This window comes from Pteronotus mesoamericanus, unplaced genomic scaffold (assembly GCF_021234165.1).
Source record: "Pteronotus mesoamericanus isolate MK-2021 breed Mesoamerican mustached bat unplaced genomic scaffold, CSHL_Meso_final contig_73, whole genome shotgun sequence".
NCBI lineage: Eukaryota > Metazoa > Chordata > Mammalia > Chiroptera > Mormoopidae > Pteronotus > Pteronotus mesoamericanus.
In genome coordinates, this window is record NW_026555245.1 from 29,846,952 (window position 1) to 29,870,120 (window position 23,169).

A 23,169-nucleotide genomic window follows, 5' to 3' on the forward strand; every position below is an offset into this window, starting at 1 on the left:
CATTAGAGTAAGTGCTAAATAGAATATAAATTCATGTCTGACCAACAAAGCAATTGAACCCCAGCACTATATATTGATGCTTTTGACTCTCTAAGCCTAGAACATAGCCCTCAACTAACCGCCCAGATGATGGCCTTTCAGAGAGATACCTGTGACTGAAAGAGAAAAATGGAGGAGTTGTTACTGTATAGAGCAACTCCCTGTCATACGATTCCGTATCTATGAAATGTAGATGTTTCTTAGTTATGTAGGCCACCTCAGTTTCCTTGACAACCAAATGCCGAGAAACTCCAGGAGCCTCTTTGGGAAGCTGGTCATCCACTGGAGTGATATGAATGGTCACCACCTGGAAAGAAATTTCTGTACCATTAATTCAAAGTACCAAAAAAGACACTAAAGGAAACACTCTACAATCACCTAGTCACAGTGATTTTTGACGATTTTCAAAAACTGTCATTAATAATACAATTCCCTTGAAATGATTCAGAAGATATTAAGAATGTGAGCCAAAAATGGAACATTCTCCACCCATCTATATTATAAGACTGTGATTACCACAATTACAGTTAGTACAGTCATGAGTGTTATGAAATGGGTATTTCCACATCACCCTTCTACGAACAACCTGTGTTTTTTTGACCTCCCTCAACTCAGTCATTGATTCTAGAAATCTTGACATAACTTTTGGCTCCTCCTTTTCTACCCACATATGTAAAACACACTTCTCAGAGGGCTTCCTCATAAAACCCTGTGCCCCACTTGCTCCCTAGCTGTCATTCCTGCGGTACTAGCCTAGGTCCAACTCTTATAATTTCCTCCTTACATTCTAGCAACAGCTTCCTGTTAGCCCTAACTCCAATAGCTAATCCAGACTTACCATATTTTGCCGTGTAAAATGAGCACTTTTTTGCCCAAATTTTTGAGGGAAAAATAAGGATGCACATTATACATGGGTAGTGCCTAAAATACCTTGTATCTGTTCTTGTATTTCATAATTACTTATTACATAAAATTTCTTATACCATGATATGTTCAAAAATAAATGCTAAAATTTCTTTATAATGCAAAAAACAAGTATCTAAATATAAATTAATAAGTAATTGAATTAAAAAATGAAAAATGAAAGATATTTTTCCTGAAAGTTTGGGACAAAAACATGGGTGCACACTACACATGGGAGCACATCATACATGACAAAATGTGGTACATAACTCTAGTGTTATCTTTTAAAAGATACAAATCAAATGAGGTTATTCACCTCCTCAAAAATCTTAAACAGTCACCCAGGAAGGATAGAATTACCCGAACGTCATGTCATCTCTAAAATTTGGTTTTGATGTTTGTAGTGACTTTTTGTCAATATTATGCATTTTTTAAATTATTCTTTACATAGTTATTGTGATATATATATATATAGATAGATATATATAAACACTCCACAGTTTACAACTCTGTTTTTCAACTTTATCTTTTAGTCTCTTCAACATTAACCCAGCACTCGAGCTGCTCACAAGGGACTAGATCCTAGCCTTTAAGCATAACTCTCTGCTTTAAATCATGTTGTTTCTTCAATATGGAATTCTTTCTCCTGCTTTCTCCAACAACGTGAGTTTTTTCTTACCCTTGAAGGGTCTTCTTAAAACCTCCTCCAATTTCTCAGTTGGAAGTAATTGTTCCTGAATTTTGCTTATCCCTCAACAAACATTATTATTGTATTGTCTTATATTATTAGTTAGTAGTTCACAGGTCAGTCTCTCCTAGACTGAAAGTTCCATACGAGGGGGATCACAGTATAGTTCAAACCACATGGAACTTGGCAATGAACAGACTGCTAAAGGCCTAAGTATACCACTTGATAGCTATTGATTTTTAATATATCACTTAAATTTTTTAAATGTCAATTTTCTTACATGTAAGTTAAGCATAATGCCAACAGGCCCATGGACTTGTTATGAGGATCAAATAATAGCACTATGTAGATAAAAAACATCTCACACCCAGTAGGTGTTCAATAAATATTCTGTTCATCTTTGTAGCTCTACAACATCTTGCACACACTATTTTGTAGGTAGAAAGTACTTCACCAGTGTTTGCTAACTGATTGAGTTAACATGCCCTGTTGGTGATTTTAAGAATTCTCAAAAGCACACCCACAGGTCTGGATCCTGCTAGACAGCAGCAGGCTTTTTGCCAAACAGCTTTAATTATCATATTTTCTTACAGTAATCCACAACTGGTTGTGGAAAAGCAATTACTCATTCTCTCCTAGAATAGTACATTTGTTTGTTATTTTGGGTATATCCTGGTTTTGATTTATTTTACTTTAATAAATTTATTATTGTTATTGAAGCACAGATCAGCAATGTCAACTTTGTTTACAGTAACGGTGTTCACAATACCCAATTTGAAAATGAAGTGAATTCCTTTTTAAATTGACATACAAAGCAAAAACCAAAACGTGGTTAAGCTTTTTACTATGACATAGAAAATCCTGAAATATTAGCGCAGCCACCTGCAAGCTGTGCTCCCTGGGGCAAGTCAGTGAACCCTCTGGGATCAGTTTTTTTCTCCACCTACTGGGAATAACAATGGCTATTATAGTGAAGTGTTATAAGGATCAAATGAGATAGTAACACAGAGAGTACTTGGTAGTAGGTGTAAAATCAATTAATTCCCTGTTTCCATTCTTCATTACTCTTACCCCATATCAACTGCTCCATTATGAAGCATTTCAATAATTAAAAACTAAAGCCAGTTGTCAAAATAAAGGAACACAATGACAGCCATTTCTCCAGTCTCCTGGAGTCTGTGTCACAATTTTTTTTCCAATTACAGTTTTTTGCTAATCTACAAAGTTCAGAAATTCTCTATGGAAACTCCCAACCACAGTGTGGATCAGTGAGGCTCCGCTTAATTGAAAAACTGGATTTAATAAGGAAACAATAGTCATTGTGTCTTCAAAGAGACCATTTTCCATGCTAATTTATTCTCCAATGTGTTCTTTGTGTAAAAAAAGAATGTGCAAGCATGCTTTTTTATAGCCTTGTAGTAATTCTTGGTGGGTACATTTTTCAACATGCTTTACGATCGCCTAAGTTGATGCATCTTTACATATTTATGCATGTTTAAACAATACTGTGTGTGTATGTGGATGAGAAAAATCCTATTTTAACATACTCCATAGAGAAATAAACTGTTCTTAGTTTACTGAAATTTGGTTGTAACAAAGACATTATTAAATACTCATTCCCAGATGGTGGAAAACTAGTGCCCAGACAAATCACTAGGTTCTTGCTTGCTGGGGGTCCCCTACATGCTTCCAGTCTACTTATGTCCACAAGCACTCACAGACAGATTTGTAGGGAATCAGAATATGAAGTAACAAATCAGCATATAAAATGACAAAGCCTAACCTTGACCCTCAGTGTTCATAATATGATATTTTGCATGCTGATATCTGACTTTCTTGTAGACCTGTGTTCTTGATTCTCTTTGCCCTGACCTTTGATTCCTGCCTGATTCTTTATCTTCAGCTTACTTTGAGATTATCCAGTGCTATTTCTTGCCTCTAGGAACTACTTCCAATGCTAGCTTTGCCACTGCTCTTTCTAGTCTGACTTATAAACACCCACACAGTGCCTGTTCTCTCATCTGGTCACGGTTCATTGCTCCCTTCCACTTCACCCACAGGCCGTGGGGCATCTGCTTTCTTTCTTCCTATATTTCTTAGTCCTCTTTCTGCTTCTCTCTTCTATCCTTATTTTGCATTTTTCCATTTTTACTTCCAACGTTACCCTTTCCTGGTTTAAGATCTCCTAAGGCTTAAGCTCTACTTCTCTACTGAGAAGGATAAAGAAGGAAATTATTTTTAAGGAAATTGAGTGGGACAGGCTTTATTTGATGATAGTCACGACAACCAAGATAGAAAAAGGGAGGGTTTTATTGCTGATATATAGACAACTTGTTGATGGGCAGGTAGACCTCTCGATAGGGGTATCCAGTCAGGGACGATGATTGGAGGTAAGTAGCATCCCTGTTTATGTAACTTTCTTCCTGCTTTAATTAAATTGTTTCTCACCTGAAGAGAGGCTTGATTTCTGCCTTTATCAAAGGAAGTGTTTTAACAGTATGGCCTAAACAATCCTATGCCTGAGCTTACTTAATCTTCAGTGACTAGTGAACATTCTGATTACAAAAGCTCCCATTAAATAACTATCTTATCTGGATTTTTAGTTAAACAGCTGAAAATTACAAATTCTTTTTGAATATTTTAAATACATTTTTATTTGTAGGGCATGACTAGATACTTGTCCAAAATAAAGATGCAATAATCAAATAGATTAGATCATCATTTTAGTCCCTTAAAAATTGGACTTTTAATGAAGGTATCAGAGTTTTACAACACAAAAATTCTTACCAGCACACACACATAAAATATTTGTTATGTTGCTATGCACACACTAATTCCTGGAAAATCTTAAGAATAAAACTTTACACTTACTATCCCCTCATCTTACTTCCTCCCTAGTTCTTAAAAAATATTTTTCTTTTTTCTTTCTAGTTTCAATAAAAGTTGAAAGAACCAGAGTTCATTTCGGGACCAACAGTTTTTGAGGTTCTACTATGAGTCACGTACCAAGGTCTGAAGACACACAGATGAATAATTCAAGATTCCTGCCATCAATAAGCTCACAGTTGATCCAATAAAACAAATAATGGCCTCACATTATAGTGATCTGATATTGGATCATATATATATGGACCAAGTGATTCAGCCTAGCGCATTGTGGAATGAGGGCATCAGAGAACGCTTCCTAGAACAGGTGATGTCATCACTGAGAGCAGGTCCGCAGCCTGAAGTGGAACCAAGCTGACACTACCACAGATCAGAAGAGGGGAAATTGGGGGAATGGATATAGATGAATTCTACTGCACCCGATGCTATTGTATTGATGGATTTTTAATTGTCCTCAATTTCGAAGATGTCCCTGATTTCTTCTATTCTTCAAGAGACTATGTGAAGGATTCTGAGGATATTCTAGCCCCAAAAAGATGAAGGTTGAAACTAAAACAATGGCAATAACTGAGGAAGTATAGACAGATGAGAGAAATTTACCTAGTAGATTTAGTAAGACTTTCTGACTAATTGGTTATTCAGATATTGGAGAAAGAAAGGTGTAAGGATGACTTTAGAACCTCTAGTTATAGTGGTTTTGTCCAAGTTTGGGGGAAATTATACATTAAATGCCTACGGACATGGCAATTTTAAAATGCTGGTGAGATATACATGTAGAGAGGTGAGTACACACGGCTGAGCTGGAGAATATGTAGGAGCTGAACAAAGGGCAGTACATGAATACAGAGCAAATTAATAGATTCTCTTTCTCCCCTGAACTCCCTCCCTGCTTCTCTCCTTTTCAGCATAGATTAATAAAATGAAAGCAGAGAAAAATGTGACTATGAGTCCTTCTGTATAAAACCATCCAGCAGAATAAATAACCTTATAACTAGAGCTACAGTAGTTAGTCTGACTTATTTGCCAAGATTTAGAAATAATTTTGTCTCGACAAAGTCTTCATTACAGTGATCCTCATTATGGAGGGATCTACCACTTACATTTGAACTTAAATATGATATAAATATAAATAAGAATACAAGCTATAAAATATATAATAGAATAAAAGGAAAAAGGAACCTCGAGTTTTCTATTTTTAAAAAGGTATATAGTCTGCTAAAAGTGATATGGTATTCTGATCAGAAACAAAGCTCAGTTTAAATAGATACAATAGATGATTTAGAAATAAATTCTATTAATAGATGTCATTTAGAATTTCCAAATCAACTAAGGTCTCAAACAAAAATGTAATCTAGAAATGGTGTATAATACATTGATGGGAAGGTGGAACTGTTATTTGTAAAGGAGTTGATTAATTATTCAATAAGCAGTCGTATTGAGGATTTTCTCACTCATTCTCTAATTTCTCTTCACAAGGACCACCTACTTCCTTCAATTTCTGGGCTCTCTGACATCATTTTTCCTGATCACCCTTTTTGTTACCTTTGTCTTAGCAAATAGATGAATAGCTCAGTCTTCTAGGCATTGGCTAATGTGAGTAACTGTGCAATGAGAAGGCATTATACAATCAATAAGGACACAAGCTATAAGAAGTCATTCTAGAGCTGGTCCAAGCTTTGCTTAGATCCCTATACATGCTACCTTCCAAGATAATAGATACAAAATTTCTAGCAAAAAATGCCAAGATAGTAGGTGATAGATCATTTTCAGCTCTCTTTTTTCACTCCTACCATTAACCACACTCTCCTTGCAAAGAGTCTCCTCTTTTATAGTTGTACAGAGCCTACACTAACTCCATTTTCTATAATTTTTATATGAGGTTGTCTCCTTCAGATTATTTCTGCATCCTATATATTTAAATGATATCCTTGAGTGGTAGTAAAACTCTTAGTTCTTCAAAAGCAATAATAAATAATAGCTTATTTATTTACTGAGTACTTACTGTGTGCCAGAAAGTTCTCAGTACTTTATATGTATTATCTCACTTATTCTCACAATCATTCCATAAGGGAGTTGTATGATTCCCTATTTTACAGATGGGGAAACTGAAGCACAGATCGATCAGTTAATTGTGTCAAGGACAGAATAGAACCATATGCAGCCTAACTCCAGAGCTTATACTTTAACCACTATACATAAAATGTTAGTGTTTTCTTGAGTGCTATGAGAACAGCAAATTTTGTGAGGTGTTCTCCATAAAAGGTTAAAAACCTGGGAAACACCACACATGGAAATTTACAGAACTTGTTAGAAAAATAAATGGTAGAGAAGCGATGTTGTAAACAAATTGACTTAATTTTGCTTACACCATTTCTCCTCAATCTTTGAGCCATGAAATCTATTTTCATGTGGTTTCCAATAACTTCTCCCAGAACTCCTATCTGCAGAGCAGACTTTGGAAAAGTGTTCAGAGATGACCTCTTACCTGTGGCACTGAGAGGTTCGGAGGTTCGTGGCTGTCCCAAAGGACAAATGCAAAAGAATCTTCAAAGATTTCTCCACCAAAGTGACGATAGAAAATGATGCCATTAAACAGATCCCTCTGAAGAAAGCCAGGGACAGGATAACCTGTTGGGTCCATAAAACACCAAATATTTTTATAAACAACTGCAAGTTTGGGTGTAAAGATATTGGAATTATCACCAAATCTTCTCTGCCTAGTATGTTGTATGTGCCCAAGGAACCTTCATTAAAAGCTTTTATCAAAGCCTATAAATAATAAAGCAAAAAAAATTAAAGTTGCTGCAACTGTCTTAAGATATGTAGAGAAACTAGCATTAGAAAAATATGGTTAAGAAACATTGTCTTAAGAAACACTAATTGATCCCTATTTTGTTGCTCCTATGACTACCATAGGAAGTACTTATGAAATTATTGTAACAAAATATGAAATGCTATTCATGTGATTACTTCATCAATAATCTAGAATAGGTCAAATACCTGTCTTCAAACTTATTTGTCCTATCACCATGCTTGGCAGACTTAATTTTTCCAAGTGTAATTATTCCCTTCAGGTCCAGCTCTGGAACTTTCTAGATGACCATTCTTGAATAGATAAACTTAAATTCTCTAAGTCTCAGGCTTCCCATCTATAAAATGGGAATAATAGCAGCCCCTCGCATAAACACATGTCCACCTTCACACAAATTTTAACACAAATTATCTTAATTGCCCAGAGCTTACCTATGAGTCCTGGCCCTGGTTTCTTCATGATCTCTCCTGCCTGAGGAGGTCTCGTGATATTAAAGAAGATGTAGTCATCACTGGAGTCCATGTCAGAAGCCCTCAGCATGGAACCCTGGATCAGTATAGTCTGTCCCTCCTCCAGTTCAATAACAACATTATTTATGAGGAATGGGGGACTGTCATCTTTGGGCAAAATGTTAATGGGAAACTTATGGCGGATGCTGTGATGACCATCGAAGATCCTGAAGACCACAAAATCTTTGGTGGAGTCACTGTCATCGTGATGATAGCGAACAACTCCAGCCTGCAGGTCAGCCACCGTGAAGAGAAATCCTTTCCCCCCTGAAGGAGAGAGCAGAGGCGGCACTGGCTGAAGGGGGTGGGGGTGCAGAGGCAGCCCTTTTAGTGAAAGCAGCTCTAGACAAGAGGGCATGGAGGGCAGTGGTGCAGCTACCTTCCTCTTTTGGAAAAATCGCAGGTGGTTTAGTGGGCGTGGGCCACCACAAACCTGCTTTCGGACATTGGCTGTAACACTTATTACCTGTGTAGACTGGGCAAGGTATTTGATTTATCTGAGACTCATCTATAACACAGGAATAATACCTACCTCATATTCCCTAGTATGGATGAGAGAACTTAAACAATAGTAAGATGACAATAAATGTTCATTGTTCTTTAAGTCATTGTTATCATCCTACTTGGCAAAACTTCTTAGAGATGGTATCTTGAACCAGCTGCATACTCACCATCTAGGAAGTTAGAAATGTAAGTTCTCTTACCCTACACCTACTAAATCAGAAATTATGGACATGGAGCCCAGCAACATGTGTTTATCAAGCCCTTCAAGAGAATCTAATGCATGCTAAAATTTGAGAATCATTGGCTTATTGGCCAAGAGATACAGCTCTGGTATCAAATGGCTTAGGTTCAAATCCCTGTTCTTCTGCTTTCTAGGTGCATGACATTAGACAAGTTAACATCTCTAAGTCTCAGGTTCCCCTTATGTCAAGTGGGAATATAATGGTACCTCACTTCATAAAGCTGTATAAGATAAAGCATGTAGAATACTTTGTACCATATCTGTCACAAAGTAAATACTTAATAAAAATTAGTACTATTTTCTATCTCTTCTGAGCCCAGAACATCATCTTATAGGTTACTGCTCTATACTTCATTTCACAGTATTAATAAACATGGCTTCACTCTTGTCTAAACTAAACTCTTATAATTCTTGATGGCAGCTGCCTCGTTACTCTCCCTACACCATATGTCTGTGTTAAAGACCTCACTGAAATAACAATTAAACACTAGAATAATGGATACTACTAGCTCCTTGTAGCTCCTTGCCCAGTAGCCACTTTCTGCTTCTCCCTCAGTACCAGAATCCTAGTTTTATTTGGAATGGCATGTGACTATTTTTTAAAAATCATTTCCCTAGACTCCATCACACATAGGGGTAGCATGTGAGTTGGCAGGAGATATAAATGAAAGTCATTGTATCAGACCCCAGGGACAAGTTGTTAAAGAAAACAAATTTAGATGGCATAACTTTTTTCATTCTTTCTTCCTTCCTCAAATGCAGACCCAAAGCCTAGATGTGTAGGCGCCATCTTGTGACCACTGACAGAGCAGAAAAGAGCTTCTGGCATCATGGGTATGGAATACTTACATCTGGACAACTTGTCACATGAGGAAATAATGAATTTTTAAGCCACTGTAATTGAGTTTTCCTTATATGCAGCTGAACATTCACCCTAACTGACAGACTCAGGCATCAGCTGCCTCATACTGTCCTGGGATTAGACAAGAGAATTTATCATTTTATTTTTGATTTCAGAATTCCCCTATCACAAATGATGATAAATAAGCTCTCTCTTTCTGCTTTATAATTTGGCAAAATAAGAGGATAATTGAAGTAAATCCTCTGAGCTCATTGAATCATACAGTATGGTTATTTTCATTAGGCCTGTTAACCTTAACTACCATCCTTATAATTATAATTATAAAATAATTTCTTTTAAACTATGGTAACTGCTACTAATAAAATAACACAATGATTATCAACATATTTTAAGAAGCATGTTTTTCTGTTTTTCAATACATTTCTCTAAAGCAGAGAAATGAGAAGAAAATATTTTGTTTTCCAACTGGAATAAGATAATCAATAAATGACCAAATCATATGGCATCACTCACAAATGGTCATCCATCGATCTGAGCACCCTAACCTAAATGGTGATGATTTTGAGATCTCTAGATTTTGGTGATGTGACAATTCATTTAGAAACGGGACCCAAGAGATGCTATGTATATCCTGTTAAATATGATTTGCTTTGGGATCAAGTTCTCAGTTACAAAGGCTGATCGCGCACCTCTTACTGTGAGCCTCCCATGCTGCAGGCCATCCACAGTGACCAGCCGCACGGCACCGATGCCATCATTGTCAACAATCTGAAACTGCTCCCAGGTAATGGCCCGAGACTGCCCCTCCAGGAGATTCAGACCTACAAGACCAAAAAACAAAAAAAGGGGTCTATGGCATGCCAACAAGTGTATGTTAAGACAAAATGAATGAATTTTAATCACAAAACTAGCTGAAGGTTGTATTTTCCAAAAACCAGAATTTAGCTTTTATTTCTAGTTATATTTTCACTTTTAGTACTCTTAACTCCAACTGATGATTGGTTCCTGGTGATATATCCTTTCGAGACATGATGGTGCCAGAAAACAAATACCAAAGGAGAAAGCAGATGTTATGCTCACAGTAGTCTCTAGTGCAAAAAATGTCCACAAGGAGTTTTTCAAAGGCTACCTCCAGATGTTCTGTGAGCAAAAGAGTCAGAAGTGCTCTTACATACACTGCTGGCCCTTGAGCAATAGGGGTTTGCTGTGCAGGTTCGCTTATGCAGAGGTTTTTAAAAAATAAATACTGTAAATATATTTTGTCCTCCTCGTGATTTTCTTACTAACATTTTCTTTTCTCAAGTTTACTTTATTATAAGAATACAGTATGTAATAGATGTATAACATACAAAATACGTGTTAATTGACTTAATGGTGTCAGTAAGGTTTCTAGTAGGCTACTGGTAGATAAGTTTCTGGGGAGTCATATGTTATATACAGATTTTTACTTCATGGAGGGTCAGCATCCCTAGCCCCCAGGTTATTCAAGGGTCAGCTGTAATTTGAGTTCATAAGTAGCCCGCAGGACAAAGAATATAAAATGGTTAAATATGCAAATATATATAGTTACTGTGCAAGGAGTACCTAATGGTATTAGACATGAACTGTCTGATACTTTACAAAGGGGGCTGTATTTTCATTTGGACCCTAATAAGGAAGAGACTTTTGTAACTAAAGGAACTAAATAAAACCTTCTCCTTGGATCCAGCATACTGGCAGAAGTTTGAGGAGAGAAAGCGAGAACAAGAATACAGATTCCAGACTAAACACTCTGGGTAGAGACAGGGAGCGCCATTACCCAGTGGAGCTGTGAGCCAACAGATTACAGAGAATCTTGAAAAGGAACAGAACTCTTTACAAAACGAGTTAATAAAATTTGCAAACAGTGTACTGATGGGCCCAGTTAATTCTTTCCCTCAAATCTGCACAGCTTCCCTAGGCTCCCTGACCTTGGCCTACTCTCTAAGGAGGGTTTTCACACGCCTCCCAATTGTAAAGCCCTGAATGCCACTGTTGTGTCCTCTGACTTGACTGGTCACCTCATTGCCTTCTGCGGTGAGGACTAAGTTTAGACATAACCTCCATTATGACCATGACCAGGTCCTACACCACAGGACTCCAGGAGTTTGGGCAGCACCTGCTAAGAGGGGCCAGGTAACACAACCTGGACATGTGGCTGTTAACATCCAGTGAGGCGAACTGACCAAGAGGAGACAGGAGATGAGAAGGAATTGACAGGTTGTTCACGCTTTCCCCATCCAGCCCTGACTCTTCCCACACACAGTGAGTCCATCTCCTTCTGGAGACATCAGCACTACCAAGCCGCCATCAGCTTTATATTTCTATAAACCTGTGACCTGCTCAGTTACACCACCTTGGCTTCCATTTTCTTTTTACTCTTGTTTTCAGTGTAGGGTTAATGCATACTACCTGCCTCAGTAGCTATTGCTAGGGAACCTGGGCTAAGACACAGAGCATATTTAAAGGAAGGAAGGAGGGAGGGAGGGAGGGAGCAAGGAAATGAGGGAGGGAGCGAGGAAATGAGGGAGGGAGGGGAAACAGGAGGGGAAGGCAAGTACATATAAAGAATCTCTATGACTGGTAATGACCATTCTGAACCCAAGAGTGCACAGTATGGCACAGGACAAGCTATCACAAGGGACACAGCAAAAGAGCAAGCGAGAAGACTAAAAGCATATATAGCAAAATATTAACAGTGGCTATGTCTTCATGGTGAAGTAATAAATGATTTTATTCATTCATTACTATTTCATTCATTTTTTCTTGGCCATTCATTACTATTTATTCTTTTCTTTTTTTACTATTTATTCTATTTATTGTACTTTCCAAGTTTCCAATGATGAACATATAAGTTTGTAATAAGTAAAAATTTATTTTAAAATGGAGTCTGATGTCCAAAGTAGCCAAAACCAGATTTAGAAAGCACTCCTAACAATCCTGGGTTTCACAGATTACACATATATATACAGAGTATTAAATCTCTACGTTCAAGCAATAACCTACTTAATATGTGATTATTACTAAATTATAGGTTTCCGATTCCTTCTTTTCTGTCATTATCCCTCTAACAGAGGTAGATGAGACATAGAATCAAAATTATAAATCAAGGCTGCTCAACCAATGTTCTCCATCTCTACTGAAACTCACATATATGCAAACATGTGTGTGTGCATGCATATACCCACATGCAAGCACACACATTACATACACACACAGGAACAAACACAAGACGCAACTTATTTAAGCTGCCACCTGAGGATTTTAATCAGACACATATTATCCCTTAACAAACCTACAACCTCTGCTTATATTTAAATACTGCTGATGGGATTGGATTAGTGGGAAAGAAAACGATCTTCATTTAGATTCTACATTTACATCTCACCTAAATATATACATTGAATTGTATATTCAATTAGAAATGAGAGGCAGAGCAAAGCCTTCTTTTAAAACAAAGAAAGCATTTGAACCTCTTATTTATATATTGTGGTTTCCATGCAACCCAGCTTAAAAATAAGACAATGTAGAGGGCACTAGTGTATGCCTTCCTTCAATCCCTCCGAACAATGTAAGTGGGAGACCTTTTCTGTCTAACTATTGCTCAATATCACACACAGTCACTTTTTTGCCTTGTTCAGGTGAAAGTTGTCCCTCTGGCTCATCTCTTGCTGAGGAAAGAACCTGACTCCAGGAATCCTGGACTTAAATTTCTCACCCTACCAGTAGGGAAAACAAAACCAAACCAACTATCTGATGCTCCAACCAGTCTGAGTTTCAGTTGGCTCATGTGTTAAATGGGGATAAAACTGTCTTTCTTTCCTGACCCATATAGTTTCTTGTCTTCCCCCAGGGCTATGTTGCTTGACACCCGACGTTGAGCTGCACCTGTGTTCCAGGACACTCGCGGAGCATCTGTGTCTGATGTTCTGACGGAAATGTGGACGGTAATTGGTGCGCTCCTTTCAAAGAAGAAGTCATAAACCTCCAACTCCACCTGTGAACAAACAGTTGCATGTGAACCACACATCGGGATGTTACAGAGTAAGAAATACCATTACTTCTGGGGTATATGCCACAGATGGAGGCTAAATGGATTCAGGTTTATGCTGCTGCTTGATCTCATTTTTGACAATCTGATCTCCCTTGTTCAGCCTCTAGATCTTGTTCCTTAGTTTATCAGTACTTTTAAATTTGCTTCCCCATAAAAGAATTCTTAACCTAAAATAAGCAAATATGCTGAAAATGTGTCCCTGCATTTGCTCAGGAGACTGTCAGTCCAGCATCAGAACAATTAAACCTCTCTCAAAGGTATAGGGCCCAGAACAGTTCTCAACTGGGGTGATTTTGTAATTTGGGACAAATTTTGTCATTTTTGACATTTGGGAATGTCTGGGGACATGGCTGGTCTCACACACAGGCGTGTGTGTGGAGGGGTTGCTACTGGCAGCTAGTGGATAGAGATGAGGGATGCTACTAACATCCTGCCGTGCATAGGACATGCCCTACAGCAAAGAACTATCCAGCCCAAAATGTCGTTGGCACTGCTGTTAGGAGACCCCGATCCACAGACATCCATCTCATTAGTCACATTTTTAAATATCCAGCTTTTATTTGTTCCTGCGAAATCCATAACTACTAAGTGGGGCTACATGATAAGTTCTGAGCTTTGTTATGTGACATGTATGTATTTCGTAAGGTGTTGACAGAGAAGGATGAGGTATAATACAGAAATGGAAGCACAATGCCTACTTCTGAAGAATGTGTGGTCCATTTGAGAGGATGAGAGCAAGTATCACATAGTAGCATATCAGCAAATATGACATAACAAAAGAACCAGATTCAAGAGTGCCAAAGTAACAGACTGAAAAAATGAAGCTATACTGAGGTGGGCGATGAATTTTTGCAGGTGTAATGTAAATACTAGGTTGAACCATGTGAAATCGTATGCTATGTACTCAGGAAGGAACTTTCTTCTCAAATATATGTAATTCCTAATTAAATTAACTTGAATTTCCCAAAGAGGTAAAAGCAACCAAAAGAGTAGACTGCCTTGGTGTTACAGCCCAGAGAAGGGACAGCTAGCTTCAGGAGCACTGACTATGGCTCTGCTCTCAGAAGCCCCATCCCAGGTGGCTGAGGGAACAAAGTTCTGTAGAGATGCAGGGCTTCCTGCCCACAATACGTGAAAACAGCAGAATCTCTACTGAGAAAACTGAATTACCTTCTGACAAAAATATCACACTTGAACAAATTTTGCATTGCGATTACATTACACAATGCCAGAAAATACTCACAGGAAGCAGCAGGGTAGCGGTGCCGTATGTGTGAGCTACAGGTAAACCCGGACGACTAAGGAGAAATCACTTCATAATATCAAAGGACTGAGAGGCCAGGGCAGGAAAGAAACAAAAGCTGCCACTTCTATTACGAAATGAAGAAAATAAAAGCAAAGGGCAAAATATAACCCTTATAGTCTGAAGTCTTTTGTCTGCCCTTGAGACTAAATGCTGCAAATGCCTAAATTAGACGGAGGACAATTTGGTAACCCCAGGGACACATTATCCTTAATAAACCTGAACTCAAGTCTGTATCAATCTGCTCATTTAAATTTGAACTTGCTGGTAGGTCTTTAAGTATGTGAAGTGTTATTATGTACAAGGCTGTAACCAGCTGTTCTCTACTCCCATTGAATACAAAACAAGAGGAAAGAGCCTGATGTGCCAGCAGAAAAGATTTAGATTAAATAGAAAGAGGACTTTCCTGATGGAAAGTGTTTGACAGTGAAATCAGTTTTCATATGAGACTATGGAATCTGCTATCCTGTCAGTGTTACTAATTAAAATTAAAGATCCCCGTAAAACACTTTTGCAAACAGAACAGGGTAAAACGTTTTATTAATAAAAAATCATAAACACAACTCTCCTCTAACTTCAATGGTCTATGTGATCTGATGCAGGAAGGCCCTTGAGGGCAGCCGGGTTCTCAAACTGGTGAGCCTGGGCCAAACGTGGCCATTAGAAATATTTTGTAGCTGGCACAATATATTTTAAATTTTTTAATATGTTTTCTATATTTAAAAATGGAAACATTTTTACAAAGAAATTACAGATTTCCAACTTTCCTTGACAAACAGGGGTGATAGGTACATCTGTGTCAGCTGGAGCTGAGTTGCAGCTGCTTCAGAAGTCCCCAGCTCTTTCTTCAGTTCCCCGCAGTGTCCCTCCAAAAGGGTTTGCTTATTTGCATCACCATCCTGGCTCCTCTGGGCCTTTGAGTTTGCATCCTGACGTACAGTGATTGATTCTCTTCAAAGGCAATGAATATACAAACTAACCTGAAAGCTAAGGGAGGTGGCTTCTTAACTAACTCTGTGAATACCAAACAGGCTAGAAGCTTGTTCTCTCTTCCCTCTTACCTCATAATGTCTCCTTTCAGAATGGCTGCTGTTTGGTGGCTGATAGGCAATCTGCATGTCACTGAGATCTTTCCAGGTGAATGAGGAGACTGGTCTAGTGTGATCCCACAGGTGAGTCACATAGCCCTGGAGCGGGGCTTTAGTGATATTAAACACCAGCATGGGTTTGGGGGTCTCATCCTCTTCACAGTCCAGAACTGATGTGGTCAACGAGGTCAAGATGAACTGATCCACCTCCAGAATAAACATGGCCACGAATGCAGCCCTTGGGATCTGATTAGGAATGCCAGGTCTGATATAGACAGGCAACCACGCACTCTCTGACTTTTGAAGGAGAAAGAAAATACAAAGGGAAAACAATATAAATACAGCTAGAACACACAGGGTTAATTGTATCATATTTAACACACAACCACAGCAGTGATCTGAGACCTGGCTGCACATTAGAATCATCTGTGGAGCATTTAACATGTCCCGATACCCAGGCTCCATCTCCAGGGGTTCTATTTTAATTGTTCTGAAGAGGGAACCAGAAAACTGGTATTTTTAAAGCTGTCTGGTGACTCTAATATGCACCCGGGACTGAGAAACAGCATCGATTTTGGCATCAGAACGAACTGGGCTTTATTCCATCTCTAGTACTTAACGATCTGTGTGAATTTAGGCAAGTTATTTCACTCCCAAATCTCACTTCTCCCATCTGTAAAATGGGAATACTGGACCCTCAAGTATTAAGTGAGGATCAAATGAGATAGAAAAGTAAAACACTTAACAGTAGCTGGCACACATCACCAATCTCCTCTGGTGCCCACTTCCTGTCATGTAGCTTCAATGCAGGCAGAGCAGAATGAAGGAAAATGTCTTCATAACTCGGTCTTCATGTAACTGAAAAATGGTTACCAGCTTTCTAGTTTGTTAAAACCCTGGGTCTCCAAGTGAGAAGCAGGTAACAGGAATTGCAGGTGCCCACTCAGGCTAGAAATGTACCTTCCTCAAGTGAAGGAACTATGAGGCTCATGGGATTGGAGGCCACAGCAAGCACTACAGGAGGGAAGACTCCTCATAACAGGAGATGCTGGTTCTGATAGATTGGCTGTTTCCCACGATTGAGATAACCAGACTTGATTATCAGAGTCATATTAGTTTAATACTGCTGAACACTGGCTACTGGACAATGAGTTGTATTCCGTATATAACAGAATATTAAAAATAGAATTCTTCTTGGCTCTATCTCAGCTGAAGTTCCAGTGAGAGAGATATCAGACTTCAAAGTCAATGTGAGACATACATGACAGGTAGAGTTTATAAACCCTCTTGCCCACTACAAGAATGTGGAAGGGTTGAGAGAGGTAAGAGAAAGACTTTTTTAGAGAGAGGAGTGCTGTGTGATGCTGAGTCGCTCCTCTGACACCCAATAGCACACAAAGAGGAAAGGTGAGGCAATGCTACTTCCCTGGTCTCAGGTGTCAGAAATGAAGTTCCCTTGAGACCAGCCTTAAAATGTGTCTTTTACAGGTGGAGCACACTGAGGTCTGATGTGGGGCTGAGACCTGAGGGAGCTAAGTGGCCAGAGGCATGAGAGTAATGGTAGCTGTGCTGGGATCAACCTATAGTCCTGGTGTGTGGCAGGAATACATGAATGCTCCCAGATGTAAGCCAGGTGGGACAGAGAGCTGGTCTCAGATGCATCCTCGAAAGGCTAAAGCATCCCCGCAGCAAGAAGCCGAAAGTGGAAATTATATGCTAGGTACTGCAAGAAAAGTTACAGGTGACCACTTAGGCCAGAAATGCACCCTCCTGAGACAAGAGATCTTCGAGTAAGAGGCCTCCATGATGGTGTGTCTCCTGAGGAACCAGAGCATCGCCCCAGAGACAAAGCAGTAGCTTGAAACATCTGCCAGACTCAGAGAGCATGAAGACATATTGCATGGTGCCTGATCAACTACATAAGGCTGCTCTCTCCCACTCTTCCCCCAAACTACCTGTCCCAAAGCCTGGAAGTTCAGCAACTAGCCAGCAATGCTCTAAAGAAGGGAGGAGTGCAAGAAAGAAACAGAGAAGAGGACAATCAGCACCCCCCATGCATGGTATATGAAGACAAATAGTTGATATGCTGAAACAGCCCAGGGTTTAGAGTATCTATTTTTCACATGCCATTTAAAAAAACTACGTGATAATTGTCACGGGGAGGGTGGAATTGGTGTGGGTGGAGGTGGAAGAGGGTAAAAGGTGGATAAGTGATAATGGAAAAAAACCAAATAAAAATATATTAATTTTTAAAAATATAAAAAGGTTATTAAAACCCCAGCTTGATTGTTGTATAATTGACATACAAGAAGCAGCATATACTTAAAACCGTTAAAAAAACTTTTTGAAGATTCATAATTTGAAAAGTCAAGAATGGGGAAACCATGATATAAAAGGACTGATGGTAAACAATAAGACCAGTTAAACCTAGAGTTAAGACTAAATAAATATGTTATTTTACACATGTTAAGAAAATGAATATAAATGTCAAAAGAACTTACTTAAATAAAAGATGTCAGAAATAACAATCATAAGCTACAACTAAAATTGAAGATTATATAAACAAAGCCTGGAAGGGGGCAATCACCAGGAAGAAGGATCAGTAAGATCAATCCTCATCATCTATAGGAAGAAGATGAGAGACCTTGTTATTTTTTTTACTTTAAATATTAAAAATATAAGTTACAGAATTTTTTATATTTAGAACATAATCCTAGTAAAACATAAAGTGGGATAAAGTATTTTCAAATAAGTACAGGTAAAGCCAAAGAAACCTATAAGATAATTTTTAATAAGCAAACTAGAAAACAAAATGTTAAAAAACCTCTACATATTTATTATTGTAAAAAATATAGCTTATATTCCCTTGTTCAAGGCAGGTATTCTAAAATTAAGTATCTAATTATATGTGTCTTGCATGAGAGATATTTGAAATAAAATTATATACAAAGATTAAATGTAAAAGAATGATGCAAAGTAGCCATGTAAGAAAAAAAAAGTGATCATATCAATTTCAAACAAAGATGAATTTAAGACAAGAAGCATTAAAAACAGAGTGTGAGCAGTTAATATGATAAACAATACAAGGCTTCTTATAAGCATCAATATATTTAATATTGTACTGGCCAACCCAATGGAGAAGAGACCAGAAATAACAGGAATAAGTACTGAAAAAGGAAAGATAAAATTATCATAATTAGTGAAAGATATAATTATGGTGTTTGAAAGCCCAAAGAATTGAATTGTTCTTAGAATAATTAAATTTGAGAAAGAATTAGAGAGAAGAAAATTATACCAAAAAATAGCTTTCCTATTTATCATCAGTAACTGATGGGAAGATATAATGGAGGGGAAAGATTCTATTCACTATAATTTCACAAAAACAAACTGCCTAGAACTGTACTTAATAAGTGTGCTTGACTTACATGAAGAAAAGTGCAAACATTAAAGAAATATATCAAAGAACATTTGCCAAAAGGAAGTAAGATACCTCATTTCTGGATGAAAAGATTCAATATAGTAAATGTTCTAATGCTCCAATTCTTCCCAAAATAATTTGTAGTTTTAATTGAATCTTGATAAAAATACTGAGGGGCTTATTTTTTAACTAACACAAATGATTTAATTACTTATCTGGAATTAAGAATAGGTGTGAATGAATAAGAACATTTTGTAGAGGAGTGATGAAGATGAACTTGCCTGTAAAATATTCAAATTTATCATAAGCTCATTATATTTAGAATAATACAGTACTGACACAGCAATACATAGGCAAATCTAATCAAAGGAGCTAGCCTTGAAATAGTATACATATCTTCCTATACAATAGAAGAGTCATCAAAAATCAAAGGAAACAGGTTAATTATTCAACAAATAGTGTTGGCTACTTAGAAAAAACTGTTCTTGTGTTTCAAAATACAATAAAATGCATTGCAGGTGGATTAAAAAGGCAAATACAGCCCTGGCTGGTGTGGCTTAGTTGATTGGAGTATCATCCCATAAACCAAAAGTTTGCTGGTTTGGTTCCTGGTCAGCGCACATGCCTGGGTTTAACGCTTCGTCCCTGGGTGGGGTGCATGTAACCGATAGATGTTTCTCTCTTACATCGATGTTTCTCTCTCTCTCTCTCCCCACCTTCCCCTCTTTCTATTGTAAAGTCAGTAAGCATGTCCTCAGGTGAGAATTTTTTTAAAGGCAAATATAAACAAGAAAACCTTTAAAAATCTGGAAGAAATTATGGGTGAAGTCATTTAGTCACCTGATGAGGATAGACTTATAGAAGCAAAAAGATAATTTTTAAAAAACACAAATTTTTAAATATAGTAGAACTTCAACTCCATAAAAGAAAATAAACTTTGGTGTACATGTCTCCCCACTCTGTGTGTGTGTTTTAAAATGGTAGTAATAGAGGTAATTTATTTCTTTTTATTTTGCCTACTGTGATTTTTAAAAAATATTCTCTGCAGTGAGCATATCATTTTTATATCCATAAGAGAATCTGTTTCCTGACATGCCAAATTGACTATGGAACAGGTAAATTCCAAACAAAACAAGAAGGTCATTTAAAGGGGTCAGCTCTCAGTAAATCTGATACAAAAGTATAAACAAAGCCCTAATTCAGTATAGGAAGGAAAAAGAAGAAAAATTAATCAAGAAAAAAAGAGGATCTATTTTTTTTATGAAGCTAAGAGAACATTAAAAGTAAAAGGAGTTTCACATCAAAACAAACAGTAGACAACCACTAGCAGTGAGTAGACCTAGAGTTTAGTCTTGGCTCAGCCGTGTTCATATAGGAAGGGTATGAAATTCCTCTGGCCAGCACTACAAAATAAGGAGGGCCAAGCCAGTTATTTCTAAATCTGAATGGTGATCAGTTTTTGTACTGGGTGACTTTTTAACTAGCAAAACATGTGTAGCACTTACTATGTGTCAGGCTTTGTGCCAAGTTATTTATAAATATTGTATCATTTAATTCCTTCAAGTATCCTAAGAAGTAGGGACTTCTTAGGTTATCCTCATTTTAAGATTAAAGAAATAAGGCATAAAGTTCAAAGTCACACAGCTAGTTAAATAGACATTTGAAACCAGACAATCTGCGCCCAGCGTCATGATCTTAATAAATGTTAGGCTCAAATCTACCCTTTAAATGCTTTCCAAGTGACTTGCCTAATAATTTAACCCAGACTACCCTCAAAGTTTTTTTTCCAAATCACAATTCTAAAATTTAGAGATTGTATTTTATCATTTCCTTATTATTTCATGTCATAGCAGCTCCTTGAGGATAATAATGTTGAATGTTTGGGTCTCAGGAGAAATCCTAGTGTGCAGTCGTACTGTGAAAGATGGAGGTCTTTCACAAATGTAATCTTAGGTCACTGTATATCAGCGTGAAGTCCAAACTCTTTCAGCTAGTAAACAGTCTCCTCAGCTACCCAAATAAATAAATTATAGGGCACATGAATCAATAAAGTAGCATGTTAAATATTTCAGATAAATTGATTCTACTTTATGTCATCATTTCAATGTGAACAGATCAAGAGGAGAAAAGGGCAGGAGAATTTAAAAGAAATTGGAAGATGGATGAGGCCTTTCTGGGCCTGTCTCTTTGATGATCCAATCTTCCATCTCAAAGTATGGAAGAGTGAAAAGGGTATAATCTGCTATAACCATAAAAGTGGGACTGAGGTCCCCTCCCTCCCAGTTTCCCATGGCCTCACTGAGTGGGAATATGGACCCAAATTTCCTCTAACAGTTGAAAAGTGGTTCTGATAAAGAAGGGGGAAGTAAGGCATCAAAGAGAGGATTTACAAAAGGTCAAATGAACAAGCAGAAGAATATGGAAGGGAAAGAGGGAAGTAGGGTAGAATATAACTGGGCCCAGTCCCGAGATAGAAGAGTGCCAAGCTGTTTAGCTGGTAAAGAGCCACCCCAGCTATATACTTGTACTGACATTATGTCCAGAAACTACTATTTTAAGCACTTATTGGCAGAATAACAAGCCTGCAGTTCTTATGAGTCACTGGGCAGTTCCATCCACAATGCACAGGAGCTCTCCCTGACATGGAAACCAGCGTAGACACCCCCCTGGAACCGGCCCTCTTTCTGTGAATCAGATGGAGACACAGACACATAACCAAAACTCTACCTTGTATACGACCTTACTCCTGATATCTGTGAGCTCCAGTCGGATGGATATATAATCAATGTTGGGAGAGGGAGGATCCTTATGTTGATATCGAAGTCCCATGAGCAGGAACTCCTCACAGCTCACTTGGAGACTTCCTACTTTCTTCAGTCCTAGAGTACAGCTTCCACCTGGACACTTGAGCTCTGTTCCCAGTTCTAGAATGTACAGCATTGAATTAAGATAGTCACTTGAATATAACGATTATAAAATTTAAAAGCCAATTCCCTCTCCTGTGGATACTTATTCCCTCCCACTGCCCCAAGATTACTATGTGTACACTCCAATCATTTACTAAATGGGCTGTCATTATTCTAAAAGCCTATAATTTACTAAAAAGAATAGTTGACCAGCTGTCTCATGAAATACCCCCCCTTTTTTTTTGCCCACCAAAAGTTACACTGAGAGAAAAAATAATAAAATGCATTTTGTGGTGCTTGAAGGTCTCTGACAAATTGGCCAGCGGCTCACTGTAAGCCTTCCACAGTGCAGCTGCTGTCTCCCTTTCTTCACAGCTCCCGCTTCCACGGATCCATCATGCATTCTCTCTCTCCGAGGCTGATCGGCTCCCTGCAACTCTCTGCCCATTGTGCTTGTCTCAGGGAGTCCTGAATGTATTTCCAGGTCCACTTAGTCATTTTATTAAACTTTCCCTTAAATATTCTTGGAACAACTGAACCAACCTGCTATCTTCCCCTGAAAATCATAATCACCTCTCCAGCAGTCTTCTTCGTGTCTCTGCCCAATGCATTTGTATGTCACACACATAGGCCACTTATTTTTTGAGTGGTCTCAAAATTTCCCTAAAGTATAAAATGGATATTCTACTTCTTCACCAGAAGATTGAATGAGGTGACTTAAGTGTAAACATGTCTTTAGGTCTAAACTGCTATGCAGATGCAAGATATTATTATGATATGAGTATTCTTTATATTTCTTGGTCTTCCCATAATGCCTAGAACACTATTAGTCACATAGGAGTTACCCAAAATATGTCAATTAAATAAACAATGGAAAGAAAATTACCTATGAACTCTTCCTGTTTTAAACCATGGCTGCTACCCACCAACTCTACCTC

The 23,169-nt window shown here is 37.9% G+C and overlaps 1 protein-coding gene across 1 annotated transcript in view; it reads right to left on the reverse strand.

The window, feature by feature from the left end:
• Nucleotides 1-23,169, reverse strand: part of FREM1 (FRAS1 related extracellular matrix 1) — a 115,729-nt gene that overhangs the window by 83,340 nt on the left and 9,220 nt on the right. The window contains 7 exon segments of the mRNA XM_054583175.1: nucleotides 150-346; nucleotides 7,002-7,144; nucleotides 7,760-8,104; nucleotides 10,134-10,265; nucleotides 13,351-13,459; nucleotides 15,881-16,204; nucleotides 22,053-22,249. Coding sequence (XP_054439150.1) covers nucleotides 150-346; nucleotides 7,002-7,144; nucleotides 7,760-8,104; nucleotides 10,134-10,265; nucleotides 13,351-13,459; nucleotides 15,881-16,204; nucleotides 22,053-22,249 — 1,447 coding nt within the window.